General features: G+C 42.4%; 1 protein-coding gene across 2 annotated transcripts in view; it reads left to right on the top strand.

Annotated features, from left to right (window-relative positions):
- The window catches only part of NEDD9 (neural precursor cell expressed, developmentally down-regulated 9), a 184,348-nt gene extending 178,511 nt beyond the window's left edge, over positions 1-5,837 (top strand). For both annotated transcript variants that reach the window (XM_025444444.3, XM_025444437.3), the window contains 2 exons: positions 517-606; positions 3,371-5,837. In XM_025444444.3, coding sequence (XP_025300229.1) covers positions 517-606; positions 3,371-3,880 — 600 coding nt within the window. In that variant the 3' untranslated portion in view covers positions 3,881-5,837. The remainder of the gene's footprint in view (positions 1-516; positions 607-3,370) is intronic.
- The last annotated feature ends 13,483 nt before the right edge of the window (positions 5,838-19,320 follow it).

Below are 19,320 nucleotides of genomic sequence, written 5' to 3'. Positions count from 1 at the left end.
CAGGAGACTGGGGAAGGGAGAGAGCGGAGCCCCCTTCCCACTCCCCACTGCTAAGGAAAGGTATAGGGAGAGAGTAGATGGGGGCATGCACCATTCCCCTGGTGGGTTGTTCAGCTCGCATGTTGGGAAATACTAGAAACCAGGGGTGCAGTGTGGACCCCATTTAGACCTGTGTTAGGGGGCTTATGGGTTTGCAGATAACCTATTAGAAAAGAACCCTGAGAAATAGTACTGCTTAAGGAGGTTTGAAGGGGATTGTGGATCTCCCAAAACGGTAAAGTGGTGCAGAGATGGTGGCACACCACATGGAAACAGATTTTAGTTTTCTGCCCTTCCCTACACAGCAGCTCGGGAAGTCTGGTAGGGAAGTCCACCCTCCCAGGCTGGTGTTCACAGGGCCTAACAGGGCCAAGGCAATGGAAAACAAAAGAGTATTTACACATTTGTCAATGGAAATGTTAGCACAAGTGAATCACAGGGGTGATAAAATGTTTTCTTTATGTTGAAAAATAATAGGGTAAGGAGGAGTTTGAGAGGCAACAGAAGGAGCTGTTGGAAAAGGAGAATATCATCAAACAGAACAAGCTGCAGCTGGAGCATCATCAGGTAAGCCCAGCCAGGACAGAACCTGCCTGGTTGTGTGGATTTCCCGCTTTGTAGGAAAGGTAGCACTCCAGAAGATCCTGATTCTGATCTTTCCAGCATACATGGGCATAAATAAGCTCCAAGGCTCCAAGCGCCTGAGTGGCTCAATCAGTTAAGCATCTGACTCTTGGTTTCAGCTCAGGTTGTGATCTCAGGGTTGTGAGATCAAGCCCCATGTTGGCTCCATGCTCAGCATGGAGTCTGCTTGGAATTCTCTCTCCTCCCCCTCTGCCTCCCTCTGCACTCTCTTTCTCTTTCTCAAATAAATAAATACATCTTTAAAAAAAATAATAAGCCCCAAGGCTTATAAGAGGGGATAAGAACAAAGAGAAAATTTATGACTTTAGTAATCCAGATGGTTATGTCCAAACAGCCATTTCTCCAGGCTACTTCTGTACACTTAACATATTAGGACTCATGGGACGCCTTCAGCTCAGGGTGTGACCCTGGGGTCCTGGGATCAAGTCCTACATTGGGCTCCCTGCAGGGAGCCTGTGTCTCTGCCTCTCTCTCTCTCTGTGTGTCTCTCATGAATAAATAAATAAAATCTTAAAAAAAAAAAAGACATATTAAGACTCTTTAGGTTAATGCTCTTGGTTTCAAGAAGCAAGTCCTAGTCAAGCTAGCCCAAGCAACAGGTTTTATAGTAAGGCCATAGTAGGGGAATACAGGAACAGAAAATACAGATGCAGCCAAGTCCGACGAGAGCTAGGACTATAAATTCTCCTTCCTTCTTATACCTCATTTGCTTTGCTCTAAATCTGCTTCCTTCTCCTCTATTTTCTGAGAGTTTCCTCTGCGTATCTACTCATTCGGCCCCCTTGAGCTTTACAGAACCCATCAGTGGCCATTCAAAGTCCTTTCCACAGATGGCTTTTCATCTCAGCTTCCTCTGTTGGATAGCCCCTTACTGTGGTTCATCAAATTCCTTTAAAAAAAAAAAAAAAGAGTCATATTGTGCTCTATCTATCTATCTATCATCTCCTACAACACAAGCCTATGGCTAGGCTATTCTTGGTCCCATCTAAAAGAACAAGGGCAGGATCAAATGTGTCCAAACCCTTAAACAGGGGATTTTGGCAAGGCAGTTTGTTCACTCAAAAGTTGGCCATGAATGGGGTTGATAAGGTATTGCTGATACAAGGGCATAAAAATGAAGAGTAATGGGTTGAGGATTTAGATGCTTTCTAAGTTGAAATGGTATGTAGAGACATGAACTGTCACACTCCACTCAGGAAACTCATTTCCTTTTTTTAATATATTTTATTTTATTTTATTTTATTTTATTTTATTTTGAGAGAGAGTACAAGAGTGTGAGCAGGGTTGGGGGGAGGGGCAGAGGGAAAGGGAGAGAGAGAATCTCAAGCAGACTCCTTACTGAGTGGGGAGCCCAATATATGGGGCTTGATCTCACAACCCTGAGATCATGACCTGAGCCAAAACCAAGAGTTGGATGCCTAACCGACGGAGTCACCCAGGCACCTCAGGAAACCAGAGTTCTAACCCTTGCTTTCTGACTAGCCAACTGTGTGACCTTAGGCAAATCTTAACCTCCCTGAATTTGTTACTTCTCTATAAAAATAGCCCCATGTCTCCATCTAATAAGATATTATATTTATGAACATATTTGCAGGAGCATAATTGAAATATCTTCAAACATCACCCTATATCTCTTTTTTTTTTTTTTTTCACCCTATATCTCTTTATGTCTGCTTTGGCATTTGGCCAAATGCCCTTCTGCAGGGCTTTAGGGAGCGTGTTGAAACCATAGCAATTCCTATGAAGAAAGCAGACTCTGTTGAAAAGTAAAGCTCGCTGTGCCTTTCTTGGAGGAGAAGCTGGATGAGGCTATCCCTACTCTGACTGAGCTCTACCTCAGAGCACAAGCCCTGAGCCCTAAGCTCATATCACAGGTCATCCTTACCTGCAGAAGAACGTCTCTCCTGAGACTTGGTGGAAGAGTATGAGAATATTCTAACTGCAGTCTAAGTCCTACAGCAGTTGGGAGCAGTGAGGAAAGAAGACAGCTAACACACTGAGTCTGACCGCATGTGAGGTTCTTTTCTTTCAAAAAGAGGGTGACTAAGTGCTACGATGCACAATTAGCATTCAGATTCCCTTAGAGATGCTCTTTTCCACAGTGTGCAGATATTTATACGCGATAGTCTCTCCCATAGGGCTGCATAGTAACATTTACAAATCTTGACTCAAAAAGTAGGAGACACAGAGAGGGATCATGGATTGTCATTTATCTAAGAGCCCGGAAGGGATAGAGTCAAGGCTTTCCCAGAGAAGGAGCCAACGGTCAGTGATTTACCTGATGAAGAGATCCCTCCATTTGACTTTCCCTCGCCACCACTCAACGTCCAATAAACATTTACATGGAGACTATGATATACCAAACGCCATTCTGAGCACTTTGTAAATGTTAACTCAGGGAACTTTCATAAAGGTGCAGGTAACAGAGCTGAGTAGCAATGCAAGCTGCCTTCCAGCCTTAGGACAGAAGAGCCAACACCCAACCACAGGGGCCTGCTCTGGAGGATTCCTTAGGGATCTTCTTTCTCAGCCTCTACATTTTACACTTGGGGAAAGCAACACCTCCCATCTAATGAGAACTTGCTTCTTAGTAGGGATTAAAATCCCTGTCCAGGCCCTGGCTAATGTCCAGCACAGCACACTGCCTTCCCCTTCATAAAATCTGCTTTTTTTTCTCCCTTTGCAGCTAAGTCAGTTCCAGTTGTTGGAACAAGAAATCACCAAGCCCGTGGAGAATGACATCTCAAAGTGGAAGCCCTCTCAGAGCCTCCCGACCACCAACAGCAGCGTGGGCGCTCAGGATAGGCAGCTGCTCTGCTTCTACTACGACCAGTGCGAGACCCATTACATCTCCCTCCTCAACGCCATCGACGCCCTCTTCAGCTGTGTCAGCTCAGCGCAGCCCCCGCGCATCTTCGTGGCCCACAGCAAGTTTGTCATCCTGAGCGCACACAAACTGGTGTTCATTGGGGACACGCTGACGCGGCAGGTGGCTGCCCAGGACATTCGCAACAAAGTGATGAACTCCAGCAACCAGCTCTGCGAGCAGCTCAAGACTATAGTGATGGCAACCAAGATGGCGGCCCTCCATTACCCCAGCACCACGGCCCTGCAGGAGATGGTGCACCAAGTGACAGACCTGTCCAGGAATGCCCAGCTCTTCAAGCGCTCTTTGCTGGAGATGGCAACCTTCTGAGGGGAGGAGGAGAAAAGGGGGACTGAGTGCGCTACTAAGGAAAACTGGAAATGCTATCTGGTTTTTGTACATGTTATCTATTTTTGTAGATAATTTTATATGAAAATGAAATATTTTAACATTTTATGGGTTAGACAACATTCAGAAATTCAGGGAGCTAGAGGGGGAATTTTTTTTTCCTGTGTGGTTCTTACATAAACACATCTAAGGCATAAACTGTACAGAAACTTGTCCACGTGCGTGTGTATGCCTGTGTATTCATGTTCGTTTGTAGATGTTTGTCCGATACATTCCATTAGAAAACATGAATGAAGAAGCACCTTAGTAAGCACGTCCTAATGCTGCATCTTTTTTCTTTTTTAGGAAACATACCAGCTAGTTGTAATATTGCTCTATATATACTAGCAATTATTCTGAGCCTGTCACTTCCAAGTCTGGGAAGCACAGTATACATATCAGTGTTCACCTTCCAATAATAAGGCATAGTATGAACTTGCTCTTGTTCTGAAACCTGTTTCAAAATTGACCATGTTGGGCCCATTGTGGCAAAATGCCTCACTTCTGATTGAAAAAGCCCTTTTATAAAAGAGAAGTTTCAGGAAGTATATGTTAACCCAAACGCTGAAATAGGCAGAGACCATATCCCTAGGTAGGGCCGGGTTGTTTCAACACAGAGAAGACATTGCACTAGAAGGAGTTCACATGGTTCCCCAGGACTTTTTGATTGCATTTATGAGACACTTGGCCAAGAGGTTTTCTAAAGGGTGTTTCAAGATTTGCAAAAACCATATTACTGGGCAGCCCTGGTGGCGCAGCGGTTTGGCGCCGCCTGCAGCCTCGGGTGTGATCCTGGAGACCCATGTTGGGTTCCCTGCATGGAGCCTGCTTCTCCCTCTGCCTGTGTCTCTGCCTCCCAATCTCTCTCTCTCTCTCTGAATAAAATAAATAAATCTTAAAAAAAAAAAACCCGTATTACTTGCAGCAGGAATTCATAAAGGCATCAGACTATGATTGTCCATAAAAAGAAGGGATGGTTGCATCTGCCAGTTGTAAACAGAGGCCCTTCTGACTCCCAGCATTCACTTCAGTGCTATTACCTCCATTACCTTAGGAAAATCAGCCAGTTCCTTGGTCACTTAAAGGTTAGAGCCACCAGGCCACATCCTATTTCAAAGGGAGTCCTTGCCTGATCATGCACCCTCCTTAAAACATGCAGCTGCTGACCTGACACTCAGCCCATCCAGTCTTTATAATTCTCCCTGGCCCATGACCCTGTGTACACAGCCCACCACCATCTTATAGTTCATCACAGCACCCATTCCAAGTGTGTCTCTTACACTGCGGATGTTGACACAGCACAGACGCACCCAGAAGCTGTCAGATTCGTTTTGGGGGCAAATGAAATACTTCCTACCTAGTGGGTTAATGTATCCACATATTACCAAGTCAGGAAGCATGTTATCTACAGACTTTCAGTCCAGTTGTTTTTTAATGGTTTTAGCCTAGTCTATTTGAAAACATTTTTATTTGCAATATATTCCCTGACTTAATCAAGCTTGCTTTAAACAACCAAACCATTGGAACAGGAAAGGATTTAAGAGAGAAGAACATGTGATCTAAGTGTGAGAAAAAAAATCACAGAAGGTGCTTTTTGGAACAACTGTTATTGTTGTTCTCCGAGTTCTGCTCTGTCAAAAGATGATTAAAAGTTGTATTGTTATATGACAAGTAAGCATGGGGGGAGAAAGGAGATTGCTGAAAACCAGCTAAGCAGGAGTTGAAAGGTGTCCCTATAGGGCTCATTGTATAACGTGTGTTTCTTAGGTGATGACAGACTTGTTCTAAGCTAAGTGGTGACATTTCACGCTTTCAAAACCAAAATGTTCAATCTGTATTATTCTCTTTCCCATGTTGTATATAAAGGATATTTTTAAATCATTAAATTTTTAGATCTCGATTTCCATAGGCACTGGGTTTTCTTTATTCCTCTTTGTCACAGCATTGCATGCTGGCTTAATTGAGCCCTTTTAATATAGAGAGTTAAATTATGGTTACTGTATCAGTACTATAGATCTAGATTGTTTAGGAAAATTGAGAGTCATTTTTTCATTTTGTATCACTTCAGAGTACATTTACAGTTGAAGAAAATTCTGGAATCTGTGAACATTGCCAAACCCAAATATCTGGAACAGGCTTAGCTTTAGCAGAGAGCCTATATAGGTAGGATGATGTCTGCTATCATAATATAGATGTTACCACTTGTGAGGTTTTAGGTTCAATGAGAATTACTTAATTCATTTTGGAATATACATAAAAAATCAACAGTTAATATGCGCCTAGGTGGCTTGGTTGGTTAACTGTCTGCCTTCAGCCAGGGTCATGATCCCAGAGCCTCAGGATAGAGCCCTACATTGGGTTCCCTGCTCAGGGGAGAGTGGCTTCTCCCTCTGCCCCTCACCCCACTCATGCTCTCTCACTCTCTCGCTCTCTCAACTAAATAGATAAAATATTTTTAAAAAAAAGAAAAAGAAAACTATATTTAATGAAAATTAGATTCATAGCTACATAAATTATTTTAATGCTTAAACCACACTTTCACACAGGTATACTACTGAGATTTATAGATAAAGTATTTGAATATACTCTGTATCATTTCTCCCACATCCATAAACATGAATTGATTTTCAAGAAAAGTGTCAAGACACTTTAATGGGGTATAGAAGTCTTTTGAAAAAATGGTGCTGGAACAACTAGCTCTTTCCATGGAAGAAAATGAATACTTACCTTACACTCTACACAAAAATGAAATGGATTATAGACTTAAATTTAAGTTTCTAGAAGAAAACAGGAGAAAATTTTTATGATCTTAGGTAGGGAAATGTTTCTGAAAGTAAATGGTCTATAAATACTCCAGTTAGAAGTCAGAGATTCTCACACTGGATTTTTTTTTAAAGCAAGACTAAACTATATACTATTTAAAAGACACCTACATTAAATAAAAATACACAAATAAGTTTAAAAGCAAAGGGATAGAAAGAAATGTATCATGCACAATGTGATTTAAAAAAGAAAAATCTGGAGTAGCTATATTGGCAGACAAAGTAGAATTGAATACAGGGACAAAGGAAGACATTTCATGATAAAAGGGTCAATTCATAAAAAAAAAAAAAAGAAGAAGAAGAAACAGAAACATTACTAATTGTGTATGTACCTAGTCACAAAGTTTCAAAATACACAAAAAACTGATACAACTGAAATGAGAAATGGAAAATCTGTAACGATATGTGGAGATTTAGATACTCCTATTTCAGTAATTAGTAGAACAAATTAACAAATATCAGTAATAACTGGTAAAGATGGAGCAACTGGAACTCTCCTACACCACTGGTAGAAATGTAAAATGGTGCAACCATTTTTGAATAGTTTGGCAATCTCTTAAAAAGTTAAACATACACTAACCATATAACCCAGCAATTCCAATCATAGGTATTTATTCAAGAGAGTTAAAAAATATTATGTCCACATAAAAAAAACTGTTTTATTCATCATAGTCCCAATGAAAACAATCCAATGGCATCAACAGGTGAGTAGAAAATAAATTATGGTCTATGGAATACTATTCAGCAATAAAAAGGAGTGAATGGCAGTAATTTCTTTGACATCAGCCACAGCAACATTTTCTAGCTATGTCTCCTGAGGCAAGAGAAACAAAAGCAAAAATAACTATTGAGACTACATCAAAATAAAATGTTTCTGCACAGCAAAGGAAACAATCAATAAGCAAAAAAGGCCAACCGACAGAATGGGAGAAGATATTTGCAAATAACATATCCAATAAAGGATTAGTATCCAAAATATATAAAGAACTTATAAAACTCAAAACCAGAAGAGCAAATAATCCAGTTTAAAAATGGGCAGAAGACATGTACAGACATTTCTCCAAAGAGATACAGATGGCCAACAAACACATGAAAATATGCTCAACATCATGTACCATCAGGGAAATGCAAATCAAAACCACAATAAGATATCACCTCAAACCTATCAGAATGACTAAAATCAAAAACATAAGAAACAACAAGTGTTGGTGAGGACATAGAGAAAAAGGAACCCTTGTGGGGCCCCTGAGTGGTGCAGTCTGTTGAGCATCAGGCTTTTGGTTTCCGCTCAGGTCTTGATCTCCATGTGGTGAGATTGAGCCCTGTGTCAGGCTCTGAGCTCAGCTAGGAATCTGCTAAAGTTTCTCTCTCCTTCTCCCTCTGCCTCTATCTGCAGTCTCTCTCTCCCTCTCCCTTATGAATAAATAAATCTTAAAAAAATTTAAAATTAAAGTTAAAAAAAGGAACCCTTGTGTGCTGTTGGTGAGAATGCAAACTGGTGCAGTCACTGTGAACAACGTATGGAGGTTCCTCAAAAAATTAAAAATACAATTACCATATGATCCAGTAATCACACTATTTATCAAAAGAATACAAAAACACTAACTCAAAAATATACATGCGTCCCTATGTTTATTGCAGTATTATTTAATAGTCAAATTATGGAAGCACCCCAAGTGTCTACCAACAGATGAATGGATAAAGAAGGGTGATTGGTATATATATTATATAATGGAATATTATTCACCATTAAAAAAGAATGATATCTTCCCATTTGCAACAACATGGATGCAGCTAGAGAGTAGAAGTCTAGGTGAAATAAGCCGGAGAAAGACAAACACCATATGATTTCACTCATGTGGAATTTAAGAAACGAAACAAATGAACAAAGGAAAAAACAGACAAACCAAGAAACGGACTCTTAACTATAGAGGACAAACTGATGGAGTAGGTAGGAGGGGATGGGTGAAATAGGTGAAGGGGATTAAGAGTACACTTATCATGATGAGCACTGAGTAATGTATAGAATTATTGAATCATATTGTATACCTGAAACTAAATAACACTATAAGCTAGCTATAAAAAAAAAAAAAAAAAAGCCAGGCAACCACAACAACAAAAAAAAAGGAGTAAACTAATTATACATGTAACAGCATGAATGGATCAACCTTAGAAACATTATGCTGAGAAAAAAAAACACACAAATAAAAGAGTACATATCTGAAGCTCTAGAAAACACAGATCTAAATTGTAGTAACAAATCAAATCAGTGCTTTCCTGAAGTCAAGGGTGGGAGTTGGGAATAATCTGGAAAAGAACAGAAAGGAATTTTCTGGTGTGATAGATATGTTTTATTTCAGTGCTATATATTTATGATGGAAATGTTTTTGTCATTTGCACTGTCCAACGCAGTACACAATAGTCACATGTGACTATTGAGCATTCAAGAGGTGCTTAGTACAACCAAGGAAATGGGTTTCAGTTCATTTTAGTTAATTTTAAATAGCTACAAGTGATGGGGCGCCCGGGTTGCTCAGTTGGTTAAATGTCCAACTCTTGATTTCGGCTCAGGTCATGATCTCAGGGTCCTGGGATCAAGCCCCGCATCAGGCTCCTGGCTCAGCACAGAATCTACTTGTCTCCTTCTCCCTCTGACCCTCCCTCTGCTTGTTCTCTCTCTCTTTGTGTCTCTCTGTCTCATAAATAAATAAATCTTTAAATAGCCACAAGTGGTTAGTGTCTACCATATCGGACAAGTACTATATCTATATCTTGAGTCTCAGGGTACTTATGCAAATGCAGGTATTTGTTAAAATTATAATATACATTCAAAATGGGTACATGTTATTGTAGTAAGTCATAGCTTAATAAACTTGATTTTAAAAAGAGGTAAAGCATTTCCCAACTAACTCTAAATAATGTTCCATATGTTTTTAAATCAATATTACCAATTAATCGACAGAAACATTGGAAGGCCCACAAAAGTAAGGTCAAATCAGCAAGTTTAGCTTTTTAGTGTCAACCCAGAGGCTAGTTCAAGAGCCACCAGGAAGACAGAGGCAATTTCTTGCTCCCCTAGCCAGTAAAAGTTATAAACCACATCTACTTTCTTCACAGTTTTTGAGGAGATATGACAAAAGAACTGCTGCCATTCATCAAAGGAGATTCATTTATTCATTAAACAACAAGGATTCATTTATTCATTGAACATTTCCTGCCTGGCCGCCAGAGCCAGAGGATGGGCTGTGCCATCAAGGCAACAGGGGTGCCAGCCCCAGGAGCCACCCAGCCTCCCAGTCTCCCACCCACCCAGCCTCCAGCCTCCCAGCCTCCCAGCCTCTCAACCTCCCAGCCTCCCAGCCTCCCAAGCCAGCGTCTCTACATGCTCAGCAAACCTGTGCTGCTCCAGCAGGGGCAGGAAAGAAAGACAGAACCTGTTCTCTGCTTTTCTTTCTTTGAAACCCAAAGTAAACATGCCTCTTCAACACTTTAAGGCAGATTACAGACAAAAGCCCAATGGAAGGTCAATCTTGTATGAGGAGCTTTAAAACAAAAGCATTTTTCCGATGGGAACCCAGGAAGTGACAGAAAAGTAAAATACATATAGATAGAAAGAGAAATACAGTCAATGGTAGATTGTCTGGACTCTCCCGGGCTTTAATCTAAGAAGAGGTGCTTAACACAGGTGAAGCCTTCTTGAGAAGGCTGCCATAATGATACAGACCAACACCTACTTTGTTCTGAAAACAGCTCTCCTAGTGAGGAGGCATCTTGAGGATCCTGGAAGCACTTGTGTTCTAGGAGAGAGTAGGAGAGGGTAAAGGTAGCCTGGGCTAAGGAGACAGATGCAGACGGATTCCAGGTGTATAAGAGAGGAACTCAATGCCATCGATGAATTGCACATGGTGCCTGATGGACAGGGAGTGAGGCTGAGACTGAGGCTTTGGGCATCAGGACAGATGCAAACCCCTTCTGAGCCAAGAAGCATCCAAGTTCAGGGAAGCAGCCTGTGGTCAGCACTCTCCGAACCTGGCTCTTGAACCCAAGGCTGCACAAAGAGTAACACTGTCCAAGAAACCCCAAACCATATCAGGAGAACACTCGGTGGAGCCCACTCTCTTTCCTCCCAGGTCCTGAACGTGTAGGCACATGCTGGTCTTGTGGTTGAAAAAAAAGAAGAAAAAAAAACAACAACCTTGAAAGGGTTTTAATGAGTCGAGACCAGTACACAGGGGGAGAAATGTTTAAAAAGGGGGACCTGAAAAAAATCAAGCACATTGACTTTTATCTCCGGGTTTACTGTTACGGGTCCCTAAAACAAATTCCTCTGCAGCTTGGAGGGAAGAAAGAGCCCATACCTCACAACGCGATTTAAGCCCAGGTCCTAACAACTATAATTAAGAAAACTCAGTTAAGAGAAAGGGCACCCTCGTTTGTCTCCTCATGGACAATTTTCCAGGGAGACCAGAGTCAGCAAGGAATGATGTTAAATGGAAACATACCCCTAATTTTCTCTGGCCTGCCTGCCAGTTAGGATACCATCAGACACCAGACACCATCTACCCCTCCCCTAGCAGTTACCGAGAAAAGGCAGTTTATGAGTCTCCTTTATGACCCAGGGAGCATAACAGAGGTTTTTCAGAACTGCCTGAACTCTTTGTGATTTAAATCCCTATTAAAGAATTCGAAGTCTCTAAGAACAATGGTTGTGAGTGGGACATTTTTCAACACGGCAAAGAGAAGCAACATATTCCAGGGTCTTGGGCAATGTTGAAATACCAAGACAAAGGACTGGTGTGGGTGTATTTTTAGGACGATGTAAAAATCTAAATGGACAACTTAGTTAAGGTTGTCCTTTCCCCCCCACCCCGGGGCAATTATTTCCACCTATCTGTCTAGACATCCAATCAACACTAGGGGAAAAAAAAATAACCGCAAGATTTGACAAAAGAAGGTTTTAGTTGAAGAATGGGCCCCCCAATCCTGTTTGCAAAGGGAAAATCAACAAGCAGGAAAACAAAAGGTCTGCAAAGAACATTCAGAAGAGTGCCTGTGGGGGCTTGTTGTGTGGAGGAAGGCATTCTAGAAAAAAGTCATCAAGTCCGGTTGCTAGCAAAGCGGACTGGACTTATGTGTTTACACTTCCCAGGCAGCTGCCCATTTTAGAAAAGCAACCCCCCCTTCCGAGAGTCCATTATTTCCCTGCCACTGCAAATGGTCTACACTCATCTCTCCAGGTAACAATGTCTTTATCTGAGCACCACCTTGGAGGGTTCTGAAGCTTTTCATTTATTGCCCAGTATTTTGCTGATGGAAAACAGAGTTCACTCGGGGAGCCCTCGAGGGTTAGCCTCACACGGCACCCCCTTGGGGTTTTTGGGCCTAAGGAGGACAATTGGGTTTTTCTAGTTGGTTCTTCCACCAACCTGCCTTTGAAATGGGGATGCTGACGCAGACCTTGCTGGATGTTACAAATAGAAGCTTTAAACATAACCTAGAAGTGGCAAACACACAACAGTACTATTATTTCTTTGTCTGCACATCTTGAGTTGTATATTTCAGATCTGGGGCATCTCTAGTTCTTCATCTTATGGCCTGACTCACACAAGGAGTTCAATTCCTGTTTGCTGACTGTCTAACTCACCAAATGAATGAATCCACTCCCCAACCACCCCCTACCAATCCCACACTGGAGAAGCCCTTTGAAACAAAAGGACTCTGCAGGACCCTTAAAGGTAACAAAAAGTGAAATCCTCCAAAGTTTTGGTTGCCTTATTTCCCTTCATGTGATTTTTCCATCATTTACCCTAGTGCCATCTTGTTGTGCTGGTGGCACTGGTGGTCTGTTGGATGACTGCGATTTCTCTGCCTCCAAGTTCCTGATGTGGGATTTCATGTTTCATAGCTTCCTGTGGGCACAGCTCCAGGGCACTCCCTTGCAAGGTTGACGCAATGAGACCAAACCCTCATCCTCTGATTTAGAAGCCATGGCTTTGGATAACTGTATTGTTACATCACCCTATGTGCTCTCTGGACCAGACTCGACACTTGTGTCTCTTCCCCATCCTTGATACTCAGATCTTTATACAAAACAGCATTTACAGACCTTTCAACCATGGGGCCTATAGGTAAAAATCAATTACAGAGAAAACTGACAAAAGCCTAAATGGAAGAAAAGCTCTATTACCAGATGTGGAAGCATCCATCGGGAATGTTCTGTTTCTCCTGAGTAACTGATAAGCTTTTTGTCATGGAGGTGGGATTTTTGTAACCAGCCCATCATGTTCTCCTTTTTGCCTTTCTTACCGAGAAGTTCAGAGACAAATTTGATATCCAGTAACTAGTTAGTAACCTATGACTTGAGTATCTGGGTTCTAAATTTTCTCTTCGTCTGTTCTCTTTAACCTAAATTATTCCTTGTCCTCTCTTTTTAACCTACTGCCTTTAATATTATAAGAACTCATGGGAAATACTTTGACAATGTAAGAGCTCAGATGCTCATGGGGTGTGTAAACTCACGGGCTCTGGTCTTCCTTCTGCAGAATCAGGGTGTTCTCCAGGAGGATGGACTGGGCCAGTCCTACTGGACTCACAACCAATCTGCCCGCTGCCAGGGTAGCCAGGTGGGACAAGTTCTATTGGCTATTTCTGACACCCTAAATCAATCTTTCATTGCAAATATTCCCAGGTTTAAATGTAAAACCAGTCTAGATTTCTATTTCTGCTGCTGTCTGCCTTTCCTCAAAGAACCAAAGCCCTTTCCTGAAATCCAGTGTCTGACATTAAAGGTGAGGATCCTATTCCTTGTTCTTTCAGGAGGCATCTCAGCCACTTTATTATTTCATAGATGCAAGGCACTCGTCAGTGCCCAGAAACACCAAAACCCCAAAGCTCTACCTGCGAGCAGTGTCTCAGCTCTAACAAAATGCCTTGTGACATCTGGAAGCTTCATAACAAAAGAGTGCAAACTTCCCAGCTGCAGTTGGAGGGAACACATATCCCCCCCTCTCATCACATTCCCATGGAGGGAAGAACTTCCTTCTACCCTCTCTCTCTCTCTCTCTCTCTCTCACACACACACACACACACACACACTTCTCCCTGTGACTAGTGTTTCCAAGTGGCAGAGACATAGCCTTCAGTGTCCCCACAGACTTCTTATTAGCAGCAACAGAAAAATAGCAATTATATGGTGGAGAAATCAGACAACCACTTGACAGAGCAGGGTGATCAAAACACCACTGGTGAGGGGCAGATGGACATTGTGTGTCTCTAGAGAGGAGATCCTGAGACGGTCACAACATACCTCTGTGAGACTGAATTTCCTTAAAACTAATCATGACAAAATATCAATCACAAGATGAAAAATGCTCTTTCTATTTTTTAAAGGCAGGAGGGGAAACATACTCTGCAAAAATATCAATGTTACACAAGACAAAGGAAGGCGATAGAATGTTTTCAGATTAAAGGAGGCAAGAGAGACCTTACAACAAGAAAGAATACCTGGTGCTAGTCTGAATCCATCCCATCCTGCAAGGAAATAAGAAACGACCCAACACAGGGCTCAAACTCGTAACCCTGAGATCAAGACCTGAGCTGAGATAAAGAGTTGGACACTTAACCAACTGAGCCACCCAGGTGCCCCAATAAAGGATTTTATTATTGGGTGAACAGTCAACATTGAAATCCAGACAGTACATTAAATACAGAAGTATCTCATCAATATTAAAGTTACTAATAAATATGCTAATTTCATAAAAGAACAGCCCTATTCCCAGCAATTGCACACTGAAGTATTCTAGGGTAAAGAGGCACAACATAGGCATGTGTGTCTCAGAAAAAGAATGTTATACGTGCTAAAGACAAGGAATCTCAGGAAAGGGTGCTATTCTCACTCCTATAGCTCTTCTGTAAATTTCGAATTATTTCCAAACAAAATGCTCTAAAAACAACAACACTTCAATCTTACCTGTAAGAGCTTGGCCTCAGCTATACAATCTGGGTTTAAATCTCATCTCTGCCTCTTAGTTGTGTCATCTTGAGCTCTTTTACTTTCTGTAAGCCTTGATTTCCTTGATGAGTATATGAGTATAATAATAGTATCTGTGTCATAGACTCATAACACAGCTCAAAGTTACAAATTAAGATTTATGAAGCATTTAGAACAGGTTCTGGCACAGTCCACATCATGCAATTGTTTGATAAATGTGTGGCTAAATTCTGAAGTTAAAAACAAAGCAAACACACAAAACAACTTTTCCCAAACCTAAAAATCCCTCTTAGGATCCACCGATGGGCTAACTTAGTATGTCAATGTTTTCATTGATTTAGCATAAACTGTGTGTGTTAACTGTGGGGTAGTCAACTAGACAAGCGTGGCTCATCGAGTAAGGTTAGAAATGTGGTGGGAGCTTGAGCTACTTATGTGATTTTGCTTCTGTGAAAAACAGCAAAATATATTACAAATCAGATATTCAGTTAAAAATAAACAGAGAGAAAATAAAGTTATTTATTTATTTATTTAATTTTTGCCAGAGAGAGAACAAGAGAGAGCATGAACAGCGGGGAGGGGCAGAGGGAGAAGCAGGCCCCTCGCTGAGCAGGATGCCTGGTGTAGGGCTTGATCCCAGGACCTTGGGATCGCGAGCTGAACCGAAGGCAGATTCTTAACCGACTGAGCCACCCAGGTGCCCTAAACACAGAGAAAATAAGTGCTCATTGAACTGAACACATCTTTGAATATTATAGAGTTTCCAAGAAATAAAAGGGGAGGGGAAATATAAATTCCTAGATGGCCCAGCCTTCTTTGGGGACCACAGAGTAAGCAGAAAATCACAAGGAGTCCCCTCAGAGCCATGATTTATTTCAAACTTCATAGTAGAATGTCCTACTACACACCATAAACCCGATGAAGGAAAGGTAAGAATCTCCCATTTTTCAGCCTCTACTGTAATTTCTCCTGGAAAAGAGTAGAGTTAGGGCAAAAAAGAGACTTTTTTTGCAAAGCTCCTGAGGACTCTTGTCAGGAAAGCCCTCACGTCGGCATGTGTCCAGGGCCTGAGCAAGCATTCTCTCCGACTATCTCTGGGCTTCAGGGCACCTCAGAAAGGCATCCGGCTCATCTTCCAGGTTCCAGAAAAATGACCACTGACAACATCCAAGGGGAAAGCAGTGCCTCCAAGCCCCAGGTCAAGGCGACTACAGCATGGAGACAGTGATGAATGTTCACTTGGGGTGACCCCGGAAAGAAGCACCTCCTCCACACTTGCAGCTGTGCCAAACTTTATCCTGATCAAACCCTGATGGAACAGCCTCACTGTTCTGCTGCTGGAGCAATGGATATTATTATTATTATTTTTAGAGTGAGAAAGGGGGAGGAACAGAGGGAGACAGAGAGAGAGAACCTCAAGCAGACTCCCTGCTCAGCCCAGAGCCCAACGTGGGGCTTGATCTCATGACTCTGAAACTGTGACCCGAGCCAAAATCAAGAGTCAGTCATTTAACCAGCTGAGACACCCAGGCACCCTAGTGATGGATTTTTTATATTATTATTTTAAACAAGAAGCTCTATAAATAACAAGACACTTGACCTGAAAGAAAAGCTGCTTAAGTTTCATTTTGTTCAGAGAAATTTATTCTGACTCACACAGATTGTCCTATATGTAACAGCTCTGTACAAAAGACTACACAACGATTAAAAATACAAACAAACAAACAAACAAAAAGACTACACAACGATTAAGTTGCCCTTGGTTTTACAATGATAAATGAAATGCGTTGGAATTCTCCAATCAAATAAAGTAGGCAAAGGATTTTGTTGTTATTGCTTGTCAAACAATGAGAGCAAAAGAATTTAACGACATATAAAAATAAAAGTTGAGGGGCGCCTCAGGTCATGATCTCAGGGTTGTGAGATCAAGCCCCAGGGGGAGCTCCAGGCTCAGGGCAGAGTCTGCTTCAGATTCTCTCCCTCTGCCCCACACCCTGCTCTCTCTCTCTCTTTGTCCAATAAATAAATAAATAATTAAATAAATACATACATACATACAATCTTTAAAAAACAATAAAATTTTAAAATAAAAGTTGAGTGAGCACACCACTACAGGGTCCTTTTACAGAAAGCTTTCTTTCTCCACTCCATTTCCTTTGGATGTCAACAGAATACATCAATGACCATTTAGTAAAAAAATGAATAATGACACAATAGACCTGGTCACAAAAGCCAGTTGCTTTGTGCACGACAAAGGAAAGGAGACGGGAAAGGACAGAGTCAACAGCATCAAAGTCAGAGTGCGGTGGAATCAAGTTCCGCTCTATTTTCTTGTCTGAATTCTGCGGCGATGCAGCGCATCACTTGGATTGTTCGCCTTCAATTACACCGCACAGGTGCATCGGTTTCGTTGATTCTCTGCCCATCAAGCTGGAATCTGACCTTCCTGGGCGCCAAACCCTGCCATTCACACTAGGTTTTCATCCACTGGCTAGTGCTGCATTCCTCTTAATCCTCCACAGAACCACCTGCCCTGCCTCCTTCAAATTAATTCGCTCCCTGTCCTCAGTCTCAGCCCCTCCTTGGGTGTTGCCTGGGCCACAGCAAGGGCTGGAGGCACCAGGTGTGCACCCAGCAAGCACGCAGGCCGTGTGGGAGGGGCAGAAGCAGGTGGCAGCGGGGTAGACAGGAAAATGCTTTTGAGAATTCTGCTGCTCCCAAGCACCACTTCCTAAGGACCCCCTGAGGAATTTCTCTCGGGTCTCAGACCTAGAAATGCTAAGCTCTCCTGAACAGCAGGTTGGATGATGGAGGGCCCCAGGGCTTGGTCCCACGCCCTTCTCTTCTCTGTAAGGCATCTGACCCAGTCCTATCAACCTAAGCCAGGCTAGAGTCATCTCTCTCCTGGATGTAGCAGATGTCCTCGAACGGGCCACCCGTTCCCACACTGGCCCTTTACAATGCAATTATCACATAGCAGCCAGGAAAACCTTCTAGAAACATCAATCACAGTCTGATACCCACCTACTCAGTGCCCTCCAGTCCTTGTCTTTGCCCTTTGATTTGAACCTTGACTTGTAAAGCCCTTCGTCACCAGGGCTGACCTCTGACCTCAGCTCAGACCACCCTCACCCTTGCCTCCCATGTTCTAATGACAGGAATGTCTTTTCTGTTTCTCAAATAAGCCAAAGTCATTACTTGGCACCAGCTGTCTCATTGCCCTACGGCTCCCTCCCAGATGGTCAAAATCAGGCTATTTATTGTCCCCCAGAGCTCAGCTGCTGTAACCTCCCAACCAACGTCCCTTCCCAGCCACCTTCTAGCACATTCACTCCTCTTAACCCTCTCAGAATTCTTGTTATTAGCTCTTATACCTCTTGCCTTTTTTCTCTAATTTTACCTAAAATGTGATCCCATGGGAGAAGCAACCCTTCCTCTCTTGCCCACTGTTGTGCTCTCAGAGCCAAATAGGAGCTGGGGTAGGATATGTGCCAGCAGGTATTTATTGAAAGAGTTTTGTGAACACAGCAGACTTTGCAACCACAAGTTTTTCTCACAGCTGTGATCCCCAGAACTTTCAGAGTCAAAGGCGAGGCTCACGTCTACCTGCACCAGACCTTACAACACGCATTTCAGGGAAACATCCTTAACTCTCAACTTTCCTAATGCTTCTCTTATTTTCCTCTCGCACTGCTTTGTCCATCTTAAAAAGTAGATATAAAGGGCTAAATGCTCTGCTAAGCTTCTCTCAACCCTGAATCAAATATGGTGATGCGTCAATGAATCGTGGAGGAGGACTTCTGCTAAATGTGACAAGATAGGTTTGTGTGGTGAATGAGAGGAACCAGTCACCTGTGTCCTTCACCAACCACAAGCTGCTGAGAACAAAACCCCACCTCCTCCCTATCTGAGTCAGTGCCAGGAAGGCAACAGGAAAAATCAAGTGCCTTGTAGAAAGCCAGTGTGAATCCTCAGGTCATGGCCAAAGTCAGTTTCTAGGTGTCAAGAGAGCAGACACCAGGCTGAGCAGGCCCCAGGACCAGTGAAGGTGGACAAGGAGAGAGGAAAGGGGCGGATGACCCTGCTCAGCCACATCAGATGGAACACCTTTTTTTAAAATTGTAAGTCAAGGGTCGCCTCGGTGGCCCAGTGGTTGAGCATCTGCCTTTGGCTCAGGTTGTGATCCCAGGGTCCTGGGATCAAGTCCTGCATCAGGCTCCCCTTGGAGAGTCTGCTTCTCCCTCTGCCTGTGTCTCTGGCTTTCTATGTCTCTCATGAATAAATAAAGACTTTTTTAAAAATTGTAAATCAAGCTAAACATCGTTATTGCTTAGAGTATGTCTTTTAATTGTGGCAAAACATACCACAAACATAAAACTTAGCATTTTAACCATTTTTAAGTCTATAGTTTACTAATGGGAGGTATATTCATACTGTTGTGCAACAGATCTCTAGAACTTGTTCATCTTCCCATACTGAAGCTCTGGACCCATTAAACAACAACTCAGCACCTCTCCCTCCCCCAGCCCCTGGCGACCACCCTTCTGCTTTCTGCCTCTATGAATTTGGCT

The sequence above is a fragment of the Canis lupus genome, chromosome 35 (assembly GCF_003254725.2).
Source record: "Canis lupus dingo isolate Sandy chromosome 35, ASM325472v2, whole genome shotgun sequence".
Lineage (NCBI taxonomy): Eukaryota > Metazoa > Chordata > Mammalia > Carnivora > Canidae > Canis > Canis lupus.
This window is presented reverse-complemented; position numbering and strand designations above follow the sequence as displayed.